General features: G+C 48.1%; 1 protein-coding gene and 1 pseudogene across 2 annotated transcripts in view; both read left to right on the top strand.

Annotated features, from left to right (window-relative positions):
• The first annotated feature begins 531 nt into the window (after window positions 1–531).
• LOC121281381 lies at window positions 532–875 on the top strand (annotated as a pseudogene).
• An 8,925-nt stretch (window positions 876–9,800) lies between these two features.
• Window positions 9,801–12,592, top strand: part of LOC121281130 (F-box/WD repeat-containing protein 11) — a 170,254-nt gene continuing 167,462 nt past the window's right edge. Inside the window, exon 1 of one of the 2 annotated variants that reach the window (XM_041193837.1) lies at window positions 9,801–9,894. In XM_041193837.1, the coding sequence (XP_041049771.1) occupies window positions 9,850–9,894 (45 nt within the window). In that variant the 5' untranslated portion in view covers window positions 9,801–9,849. The remainder of the gene's footprint in view (window positions 9,895–12,592) is intronic. The other variant, XM_041193836.1, reaches the window with a different exon arrangement.

Here is a 12,592-nt window from a genome sequence, read left to right as displayed (position 1 = left end):
CAGTACCCCTGCAAATCGCCATTTTGTGGGTATCCTGATCTCTCTCCTTCCCTACCAAATTCAATACTACTGGAACCTCAAAACTGACTATTCATCTACCAGAGTCAATTCGATTGGAATCTCGACTCGTAATGGCCACAACGCTCAATCACCTACTCCCCACCAGTCAAAGACTGTTCCGTATGCCTTTTATTATGCATATATATGTTCATTTACTTCAAGCTAATTTCTTACTTTTGACCATATGATTGTATATGCATGTGTTTTATCATTTCTTGCCTTTAGCAGTTAATAAACTTACTCTTACCTTTAACTCAAGAAAGTCTGATCAAATTGGTTCCTTCAAAACCAGAATGATTAGGTCTGGGACAAAGGTATCCGTGAAAGGGATCCATTTTAGATTAAATCTTGTTATGACTGACAGAAGGGGTCGGGGGCCGAATAAAGACAGGAGCCAGTTCATCCCTCTTCACCTGGGGTATAACGGTCCTTGAATCCGGCTGTGTGGTGCAGTTGGTGATCGGAGCAGACATGCCGGCCTTCATGCTGAACACAAACCTGAGCCGATCCGCCATCCCAGACGAGTTGGTGGAGGAGTTGACGGTGGTACTGTCCAAGGAGCTGGGCAAACCCAAGCAGTACATCACTGTGCACATTGTGCCCGACCAGATCCTTCACTTCGGGGATCGTCTGAGCCCTGCACTTTCGGGAGCCTCCCCATCAGCAAAATCAGCAACAAGCAGAACAAAAACTACTCCAAGGTGCTGCCCAATCTGGTAAAAAAGCACCTACATATTTCTCTGGACAGGGTGTTCATCGTCTTCCATGACCTGGAGGCTGTTAATCTTGGCTGGAATAGCAATACCTTTGCTTAGGTTCTGGTCCAGAACATTCCTGAATGATCACTGTGTTAAATTTGTGGCTTGTGTCTTCATTAGTATTAATGGCCACTGAGCTAGAGAGAAGACTCATGAAATGATGTCTCATTTCTGTTTTAACAATAAAGTAGATTCAACAAAAAAAACAGTTTGGTGGTGTCCCAGCCAGACAGTGACATATTGAGGGGTCTCACCTGGAACAACAACTTTGGGGAACCTCACCTGGGGATGGGTCATAACATAATCAAGGTATTAGGATTGGGGGAAATAATTCTGCAAATGGCACTTGATACTAGGTCAACTGTAAATTTCAAAACTGAGGTTGTTAGAGTTCTGTTAACCAAAGGTATTGAGGGATATGGGACAAATGTGTTTATGGAGTTATAGAGCATAAGATCATAAGAAATAGGAGCGGGAGTAGGCAATTTGGCCCCTTGAGCCTGCTCCATCATTCGATAAGTTCATGGCTGATCCGATTGTGGCCTCAACTACACTTTCCTACCTGCTCCCCGATAACCTTTGACTCCCTTGTAGATCAAAAATCTGTCTAACTCAGCCTTTAATATATGCAATGATCCAGCCTCCACTGCTTTCTAGGAAGAGAATTCTGAAGGTTAATGACCCTCAGAGAGAAGAAATTCCTCTTCATCACAGTTTTACATAGGACGCTTCTTATTTTGAAACAGGCCCCTTGTTTTGGATTCCCGCACGACTGGAAACATCTTCTCAGCATCAACCCTGTCAAGTGTCCTCAGAATCTTAAACAAAAACAAAAATACCTGGAAAAACTCAGCAGGTCTGACAGCATCTGCGGAGAGGAACACAGTTAACGTTTCACATCCGTATGACTTAAGATTTCCAGCATCTGCAGTTTTTTGCTTTCATCCTCAAAATCTTATATGTTTTAATAATATAGTCTCTCAGTCTTTAAACTCCAAAAGGTCCAACCTGCTCAACATTTCCTCACATAACAACCCTTCATACAAACCAGGAGCAGGAGCAGACCACTTGACCCCTTGAGCTTGCTCTGCCATTCAATAAGATCATGGCTGATCTGATTGTAACCCCAACCCCATATTCCTGCCTACCCTGATAACCTTTCATCCTCTGGTTAATCAAGAATCTATCTAGCTCTGCCTTAAAAATATTCAAAGACTCTGTTTCCCTTGCATTTTGAGGAAGAGAATTCCAAAGACTCACAACCCTCTGAGAGGAAAGGTTTCTCCTCATCTCTGTCTTAAATGAGTGACTCCTTATTTTTAACAAGTGACCCTTAGTTCTAGATTCTCCCACAAAAGGAAACATCCTCTCCACATCCACTCTCTCAAGACCCCTCAGGATCTTTAAGGTTTCAATTAAGTCGCCTCTTACTCTTCTAAGTTCCAGTGCATATAAACCGAGCCTGTCCAACCATTCCTTATAAGACAACCTGCCCATTCCTGCTACTAGTCTAGTAAATCTTCTAATGCATTTACATCTTTCTTTAAATAAGGAGACCAGTACTGTAGACAATACTCCAGATATGGTCTCACCAATGCCCTGTACAACTGAAACACAACCTCCCTACTTTTGTAATCAATTCCTCTCACAATAAATGATAACATTCTATTAGCTTTCCTAATTACCTGCTGTACCTGCATACGAGTCTTTTGTGATTCATTCACTAGGACACCCAGATCTCTCTGAATCTCAGAGCTCTGCAATCTCTCATTATTTAGATAATAAGCTTCTTTTTTATTCTTCCAGCCAAAATGGACAATTTCATATTTGTCCATATTATACTCCATTTGCCAGATCTTTGCCCACTCACTTCACCTATATCACTTTCTAGCCTCCTTACATCCTATCCATAATTTATTTTCCTACTTATATGTGTTGTCAGCAAATTTAGCTAACATTCCTTCAGTCCCTTCATCCAAGTCATTTATGCCAACTCTCTGCTTCTTGTTGGCTAGCCAACTTCTATCCATGCCAATATGTTACCCTCTACACCATGAGCTTTTATTTTTCACAATAAGCTTTAATGTGGCACTTTATCAAATGCCTTCTGGAAATGTAAGTACGGTACATCCACCTTTATGCACAGCACATGTGACTCCTTCAAAGAACTCCAGTAAATTGGTTGAACATGATTTCCCTTTTACAAAACCATGTTGACTCTGCCTGAATGCCTTGAATTTTTCTAAGTTCCTTGTTATAACATCTTTAGTAATAGCTTCTAACATTTTCCCTATGACAGGATGTTAGGCTAACTGACCTATAGTTTCCTGCTTTCTGTCCCCCTCCCTTTTTGAATAAAGAAGTTACATTTGCTATTTTCCAATTTAATGGAACTTTCTCTGAATCTAGGAACTTCGGAAAATTAAAACCAACTATCTCACTAGCTACTCCTTTTGAGACTTTAGGGTGAAGTCCATCTGGACCTGGTGATTTGTCAGCCTGCAGCCCCAACAAGTTGCTGAATACCACTTGCCTGGTGGCTGTAATTTTCCCGAGTTCCTCCCTCCCTCCCATTTCCTGATATACAGCTATTTTCGGGATGTTACTTGTGTCCTCTATAGTGAAGACCGAAGCAAAATATTTGTTTAATTAATTCGCTATCTCCCTACTTTCCATTATCAAGTCCCCAGATGCACTTTCCATAGGAGCAACACTCACTTTGTTAACCCTTTTCTTATTTAAATATCTATAGAAACTCTTACTCTCCGTCTTTATGTTACCAGCTAGTTTTCTCACGTGCTCTAATTTTTCCGTCCTTATTAATCTTTTTGTCATTCTTTGCTGTTCTTTATATTCTTTCCAATCCTCTGACCTGCCGCCTGCCTTTTATTCATTTATGGGATGTGAGCATCGCTGGCTGGGCCAGCGTTTATTGACCATCCCTAATTGCCCTTGAGAAGGTGGTGGTGAGCTGCCTTCTTGAATCACTGCAGTTCATGTGATGTAGGTACACCCACAGTGCTGTTAGGGAGGGAGTTCCAGGATTTCAACTCAGTGACAGTGAAGGAATGGCAATATATTTCCTAGTCAGGATGACGAGTGTCTTGGAAGGGAACTTCTAGGTGGTGATGTTCCCATCTATCTGCTGCCCTTGTCCTTCTAGGCGGTAGAGGTCGTGGGTTTGGAAGGTGCTGTCTAAGGAGACTTGGTGAGCTCCTGCAGTGCATTTTGCACATGGTACACACTGGATGGTGTCAAACTTCTTGAGTGTTGTGGGAGCTGCACTCGTCTAAACAAGTGGGGCGTATTTCGTCACAATCATAACTTGTGCCTTGTAGTTGGTGGAGAGGCTTTAGGGAGTAGGGAGGTGAGTTACTGGCTGCAGGATTCCTACCCTCTGACCTGCTCTGGTAGCCAAAGTATTTATACGTCTAGTCCTGTTCAGTTTCTGGTCAATGGTAACCCCCCAGGATGTTTTTAGTGGGGGATTCAGCAATGGTAATGCCATTGACTGCCAGTTGGCACTTGTGTGTCTTCAATGTTACTTGCCACGGGGTATTGTCCAGGTCTTGCTGAATTTGGACATGGACTGCTTCTATATCTGAGGAGTCGCAAGTGGTGCTGAACATTGTGCAATCATCAGTGAACATCCCCACTTCTGATTTTATGATGGAAGGAAGGTCATTGATGAAGCAGCTGAAGATGGTTGGGCCTAGGACACTATCCCGAGGAACTCCCACAGTGATGTCCTGGGACTGAGATGATTGACTTCCAACAACCACAACCATCTTCCTTTGTGCTAGGTATGACACCATCCAGTGGAGCATTTTTCCCCTGATTCCCATTGACTCCAGTTTTGCTAGGGCTCCTTGATGCCACACTTGGTCAAGTGCTGCCTTGATGTCAAAAGCAGTCACTCTCACCTCACCTCACCTCAGGATTTCAGCTGTCGTGTCCATGTTTGAACCAAGGCTGTAATGAGGTCAGGAGCTGAGTGACCCTGGCAGAACCTAAACTGAGCATCAGTGGGTTGGCTTTGCCCTGCTTTTTGTGTACAGGACATATCTGGGCAATTTTCCAGATGTCAGTGTTGTAGCTGTACTGGAATAGCTTGGCTAAGAGCGCAGCAAGTTCTGGAACGCAAGTCTGCTGGAATATTATCAGAGCCCATTGTGCTCTCAGCCGTTACTTGATATCACGTGGAGTGAATCGAATTGGCTGAAGACTGGCATCTGTGATGCTGGGGACCTCTGGAGGAGGCCAAGATGGATCGGCACTTCTGGCTGAAGATTGTTGTGAATGCTTTAGCCTTATCTTTTGCACTGATGTGCTGGGCTCCATCATCATTGAGGATGGGGATGTTTATGGAGCCTCCTCCTCCAGTGAGTTTTTTAAATTGTTCACCAGCTTTCATGACTGGATGTGACAGGACTGCAGAGCTGATCTGTTAGTTGTGGAATTGCTCAGTTCCATCTATCGTTTGCTGCTTATGTTGTTTGGCACGCAAGTAGTCTTGTGTTATAGCTTCATCAGGTTGACACTAGGTATGCCTGGTGCTACTCCTGGCATGCCCTCTTGCACTCTTCATTGAGCCAGTGTTGATGGTAATGGTAAAGTGGGGGATATGGCAGGCCATGAGGTTACAGATTGTGTTCGAGTACAATTCTGCTGCTGCTGCTGATAGCCCACAGTGCCTCACGGATGCCCAGTCTTTCAACTCTATCTTTCATAGTAGCTCTACACAACATGATGTTAGCCCATTGTAGGGGCAGGACTTTATCTCCCCAAGGACTGTGCCATGTTCACTCCTACCGATACTGTAATGGACAGGTGCATTTGTGGCAGAGTCATATGTAGGCCAACAAATTTCTTTCTGTAAAGGATATTAGTGAGCCAGATTTTTTTTTTACAACAATTGTCTCATGGTCACCATTAGATTTTTAATTCCAGGTTTAATTCCAGGTTTCTAATTGAATCGTCTGCCATTGTTGGATTTGAACCCAGGTCCCCAGAGGATTACCTTGGGTCTTTGGATTACCAGTCCAGTGATAACACAATTACGCCACCGCCTCCCTGTTGCATAATTTTATGCTTTTTCTTTAAGCCTGATACTATCTTTAACTATTTTAGTTAATCAAGGATGGTAGGCCCTCCCCTTGGAATTTTTGTTTCTAATTGGAGTGCATTCATTCTATTTATTCTGAAATATCCCTTTAAATGCCTGCCACTGAACCTCTATTGCCCTATCCCTTAGCCTCATTTGCCTGTTCACTTTAGCTCGCTCTGTTTTCATGCCTTCATAATTGCCCATATTTAAGTTTAAAATACTAGTTTGGGACGCATTTGTTTCTTCCTCAAACTGAATGTAAAATTCAGTCATATTATGATTGCTGCTACCTAGGTGTGTCTTCACTAGGAGGTTATCAATTAATCCTCTCTCATTGCTCGATACCAGGTCTAGTATAGCCTGCTCTCTAGTTGGCTCCAGAATGCGCTATTCGAAGAAACTGTCCTAAAAACATTTTATGAACTCCTCATCTACGCTACCTTTGCCCATCTGATTTTTCCAGTCTATATGTAGATTAAAATCCCCCATGATTATTGCTGCGCCTTTCTGGCAAGCTCACATTATCTCTTCTTTTATACTCTGTCCTACTGTGTAGTTACAATTAGGGGGCCTGTACACCACGCCCTCAAGTGATTTCTTGCCTTCATCATTCATCATTCCAACCCAAACCACTTTTATATCCTGGTTTCCTGAATTTAGGTCATCCCTCTCTAATGTGCTAATACCATCATTAATTAACAGAGCCACCCCTCCACCTTTTCCTAACTTCCTGTCCTTCCTAAATGTCACATACCCTTCAATATTCAGGTCCCAAACTATGTCATCCTGTAGCCATGTCTCTGTAATGGCTATCAGATCATATGTATTTATTTCTATTTACGCTCAGTTCATCTGTTATCTTTGGAATGCTACGTGTGTTTAGATACAGAGCCTAGTGAAGGCATCCCTAGGTAGCAGCGATCATAATATGATTGAATTTTACATTCTTACAGTTCTTTTATTATTTTTGTAGTGTCTAGCCTTATCTGCTGATTTACTCTTAGATTTGTACTCTGTCCCTTCCTATCATGGTCTTTTTTTATCATTTTCCATATTAATACCTGCCTCTCTTGCCTTGTCTCTACTCTTTGGTTTACCACATCCCCAAATTTGATCCCTTGCCTCCACTATTCAGTTTAAAACCCTCTCAACTTCCCTATTTATGTGGCATGTGAGGACACCAGCCCCAGCAGAGTTCAGGTGTAGATAATCCCAATGGTACAGATCCCACTTTCCCAAATACTGGTGCCAGTGCCCTATAAACTGAAATCTACTTCTCCCACACCTGTCTTTAAGCCACACATTCTGTTCTCTAATCTTATTCATGCTATGCCAGTTTGCATGTGGCTCAGGTAATAATCCAAAAATTATTCCCTAGAAGTTTGGCATCTTAATTTGGTGCCAAGCTCCTCATGCTGACTATGCAGGGCCTCCTTCCTCATCCTGCCTATGTTATTAGTACCTACAAGGACCACAACCCCTGTATCCTCCCCCTCTCACTGCAAGTTCCTTCCCAGGACTGAGCTGATGTCCTGAACCCTGACACCGGGCAGGCAACAAATCCGCCTGGACTCTTGCTCTTTGCTACAGAGAACAGTGTCAACCACCCTCACTATACTGTCCCCTACTACCACTACATTCCTTTTTGCTCCCTCCTACTTGAATGACTTCCTGTACCACGGTGCCATGGTCAGTTAGCTCATCCATCCTGCAGCCCCCACTGTCATCCAAACAAGCTGAGAGAAACTCAAACCTGCTGGACAATTGCAGAGGCTCACACTCCAACACTCCTGTCCTTTGGTCTCCTTACCTGCCTCACTCGCAGTCACAGCCTCCTCTCCCTGGCCACTGACCAAATCAGAAGACTCTATCCTAAGTGGTGTGACTGCCTCCTGTCTACAGTACTCCAGATGAGGTCTCACCAATGCCCTGTACAGTTGTAACAAGACTTCCTTACTTTTATATGCCATCTCCCTTGCAACATTCCATTTACCTTCCCAATCATGTGCTGTACCTGCAAATTAACTTTTTGTGATTCATGTACGAGATAACCAGATCCAGATCCTTCTATACTCCAGCATTCTGCAGTCTCACTTCACTTAAATAGCATTCTGCTTTTCTATTCTTTCTGCTGAAGTGGAGAACCTCACATTCCCACATTCTACTCCATCTGCCAAATTTTTGCACTCTCACTTAACCTAGTTATCCGGGAGAGGGGGGGGGGGGGGTGGCGGTGCAGAAAGTGCCAAACACCAAGGTCCAGGGCTAGGGGGGCCTGTGTCTTAAACAGAGTTTCTCGTTGTCCTGATTGCTGATTAGGCAGAGCCGCTGACCGGCTAAAAAAATCAGAACCGGAGAGTTGTGATCTTTCTAAAGCCGGCCTGTCAGTGTCAGTCTCAGTTTCACTCAGTTGCTGCACTGCTGCTTCTGGTCTTCGGGCAGCTTCGTGGGTCCGATTTTTGCTCTTTTTGAAAAGCCCACCAGAAAACCAAAGGTCAACAGCAGTGCAGCAACCATCAGGGGAGTGTTTTTGTTTAAAAAATGGTAAATGAAATCCCTGAAATTTGAGAACCAATTGGTTGGTTGTGTGTGATGGGGGTGTTGTGGGGAGGAGGGCTGTGGGGTTTGAAGGGGGTTGGGGAGGTTGGGAGGGGCTTGGAGGGATGTGGAAGGAGGGGGACAAGGAATGGGGGGTGTTGGGGAGAGGTTGGTGTGCACAATGGGACGGAGGTTGTTGAGGAGATTAAAGAGGGGAGTTGGACATGAGGTTAGAGAGGGGGTGGAGGGAGATTGAATTTAGAAGGGGAATGGGGAGATGTTGGAGGTGGCATGGGGAGAGTTGAGGGAGGTTGGAGAGGGGTTGGAGGGGAAGTTAGAGAAGGGATGGGGGATTGGAGGTGAGATTAGTTACAGAGTTGTTTGTAAATGTAGTGATTTTTTTGTAGCCACTTTCCTGTTTCTTTGTGATTAATTATCCTGAGAGAACCAGCCTCCAATGTCACTCTGCCTACTGCATGTAGGTGTAATGAAAGGAAGACAAAACATCCATTTATACAGAACTTTTCACAATGGCCCAAATCACTTTACAGTCAATTAAATGCTTTTGAGTTGTAGTCACTGTTATACACTAGGCAATGTCATCAAATGGCGAAGCAGGCTCGAGGGGCTGAATGGCCTACTCCTGCTCATTACACTGGGATGGATGAAACGAACTGGGCAAGAGGGCCTTTGCCATCCACTGTTGGGAGGCGGCGCCTGGGAAGAGGGGGCGGGTCTGTATGGGGCCGGGGTTTGTACAGAGGGGGCGAGTCTGTTTGGGGCCGGGGTTTGTACAGAGGGGGCGGGTTTGTATGGGGCCGGGGTTTGTACAGAGGGGGCGGGTCTGTACGGGGGCGGGGTTTGTACAGAGTGGGAGGGACTGTTTCGGGGGTGTTTCTGGGTCCAGTTCTGTTGAAGGGTCATGAGGACTCGAAACGTCAACTTGTGCTCTTCTCCGCCGATGCTGCCAGACCTGCTGAGTTTTTCCAGGTACTTCTGTTTCTGATTTTGTTTGGGAGGGTATGTGTTGGGGGTGGGGTCTGTACTGAATGGGCGGGTCTGTGTAGGGGCGGGCTCTGTAAATAGTGGGCGGTTCTGCGTGGGGGCGGTGACCGAGAGCGCGGCCATGGCTGTGGGGGCGGGGTAGGTAAAGAGCGGGACAGACCCGAAAGGTCGCTGTTACCGAACATTGACGTCAGACGCAGGTGACGTTACAATAAATAGGCGGATCCGCGCTGCAGCGTGATTGCGTCAGACGTTGGTCTAGGATCAGTTTGGATTGGGGCCGGGCCCAGGCCCGGGGGGGGGAAAGTGAAGAGAGAGCGAGAGATCGGGGGGCCTGGGGAGGGGGGAAATCAGAAGGCAGCCAACCTCACTGTGATCGATATGGAGGCGGACTCAGTGATCGAGGATAAAACTATCGAGCTGATGGTGAGTAAGGGACAGGCGGCGGGGCTGAGAGCGCGGAGCCTGGCCGGGTCGGACCGGGAGAGAGGCTGCGGGGCCCGCACTCGGCCTCTGCCGGCATCAGGCCCGGCGCTGGGGCGGCCAGGGGACCGGCACAGGCCTCAGGTCCTGCGGGAGGGGCCAAATATGTTTCCTTCTGATCTTCTCTGGTTCTCACAGACAGTAGGGAAAACTCACTGAACCTGGGAGACGGAAGGGGCGGCGGGGGTTGGGGGGGGGGGGGCGGCTTACAGGAAGGGGCAGCTGGGGTGGGGGGGGTTACAGGAAGGGGCGGCGGGGGTTGGGGGGGGGCGGCTTACAGGAAGGGGCAGCTGGGGTGGGGGGGGTTACAGGAAGGGGCGGCGGGGGTTGGGGGGGGGCGGCTTACAGGAAGGGGCAGCTGGGGTGGGGGGGGTTACAGGAAGGGGCAGCTGGGGTAGGGGGGGTTACAGGAAGGGGCAGCTGGGGTAGGGGGGGTTACAGGAAGGGGCAGCTGGGGTAGGGGGGGGGTTACAGGAAGGGGCAGCTGGGGTGGGGGGGGTTACAGGAAGGGGCAGCTGAGGTGGGGGGCTACAGGAAGGGGTAGGGGGTACAGGAAGAGATGGGGCTATAGAGGGGGTACAGAGGTTGGGGGGGCTACAGGGGGGGTGGGGTACAGGTAGCAGCTGGAGTGGGGGGGTACAGGAAGGGCAGTGGGGGTGGGGCTACAGGAAGGGGCAGCGGGGCTGGGGTGTGGGGGATACAGAAAGTGGCGGAGGGAGTGGGGCTACAGGAAGGGGCAGCGGGGCTGGGGTGGGGGGTACAGGAAGGGGCGGAGGGGGTGGGGCTACAGAAAGGGGCAGCAGGGTTGGCGTGGGGGGTACAGGAATGGGCGGCAAGGCTGGAGTGGGGGGGGTTACAGGAAGGGGCGGCAGGGCTGGAGTGGGGGGTACAAGAAGGTGCAGGGGGTACAGGATGGGGCTGTGGGGCAGGGGTGGGGGGGTACAGGAAGGAGTGGCGTGGCTGGGGTGGGGGGGATACAGGAAGCGGCAGGGCTGGTGTGGGGTAGATACAGGAAGCGGCAGGGCTGGTGTGGGGTAGATACAGGAAGCGGCAAGGCTGGTGTGGGGTAGATACAGGAAGCGGCAGGGCTGGTGTGGGGGAGGTACAGGAAGCGGCAGGGCTGGTGTGGGGGGAGGTACAGGAAGCGGCAGGGCTGGGGTGGGGGGATACAGGAAGCGGCTGGGGTGGGTGGATACAGGAAGCGGTGGCGGGGCACTGAAGGGTTGGCTGGGGCTGGGTGTACAGGAAGGGGCGGTTGAGATGGGGGGTGGGTACAGGAAGTGGCAGGGGGGTGGGGGGATACAGGAAGGGATTGCGGGGCTGTGTTGGGGTACAGGAAGGGGTGGTGGGTACAAGAAGGGAGGGGGTACAGGATGGGGTTGTGGGGCAGGGGTGGGGGTGTACAGGAATGGACGGCAGGGCTGGAGTGAGGGGTACAAGAAGGGGCGGGGGTACAGGATGGTGTTGTGGGGCGGGGGTGGGGGTTACAGGAAGGGGCGGCAGGGCTGGGGTGGGGGGAACAGGAAGGGGCGATGGGGCTGGGGTGGGGGGAACAGGAAGGGGCGACGGGGCTGGGGTGGGGGGCATATGAAGAGTTTGAACAGTGAAGAAGTTCTAGTATCCTGGTTGACTGTTTTCTCTCAACCAACACCTATTTATCTGGTCTTTATCACAGTTTGTGGGACCTTGCTGTGCAAATCGACTACTGTTTCTTATATTACCACAGTGATTAACCTTCAAAAGGCCTTAAATGTCTGTGAAGCACTTTGGGATGTCCTGAGGTATTCGTCCCTATACAAATGCAAGTTCTTTACTGGCTGTTGGGTTGCAGTTGAACAAAGTCAGCAGTGGCTCATGCTGGAGGTGCTCTTGGCTGATTTCAGGGTGCTTTTTTAGTACTAGCCAGTTGCAGGTCTCCCATTGACGTTGCTTTCTTGTGTAAGCAAGTGCAATGTTTATTGCTGTGGCTTTGTGGATGTGAAAAGCCTAGGTGCGTACCACTGTGCTGCAGGGAAAGGGGACATGGCTTTGGTTATGGACTCCTGGGGGCCTGTACTATGTGTTTCTGTGCAGAAGCAGAGCTAGCTGGCCTAAGTTGGGATGGAGGCACCTCAAACCAAATGTAAAAACAAAACTGCTGCCAAAGTATGTTTACATATCCTGTGCAAAGGTAGAAGCTTTTAATGTTCCAGTGCCGCAATTCAAACCCAGGCTAGGGTGTTGGAGGAAGGGAGGAACCCAAACGGGTTCCTGGTGGGACATATAGTCAAGTATGACCAGAATTGGGCCTGGCTGTGAAGCTTTGCGTAAAGCACTCGTGATTAAAAAGAGACATGTTGGCAAAGGAATGCTGCAGGAGTGCTTATCCTTGTGGATAAGCCAGGATCTTCAGCAATGAAGAATCTCCTCACTGACAAGCCAATGTCGCTAGGCTGATCAGTACAGACACACCATAGCCTAAAATGTAGTGAGTTAACACTCATTTTCGTTTTATCTACATTATAATGGTGAATGCAGTTTGACTAATTTATTAGGTTTCTTAGAAGAAGTACTGGGCAATGTGGATAAAGGGAACCTGTAGATGTGGCGTAATTGGATTTCCAGAAGGCATTTGTTAAGGTGCTGCGTAAAAAGTTACTGC

The sequence above is a fragment of the Carcharodon carcharias genome, chromosome 8 (genome assembly GCF_017639515.1).
Source record: "Carcharodon carcharias isolate sCarCar2 chromosome 8, sCarCar2.pri, whole genome shotgun sequence".
NCBI classification, from domain to species: Eukaryota; Metazoa; Chordata; class Chondrichthyes; order Lamniformes; family Lamnidae; genus Carcharodon; species Carcharodon carcharias.
Note: the sequence above shows the minus strand (reverse complement) of the source record. Positions and strands in the feature narration are given on the sequence as shown.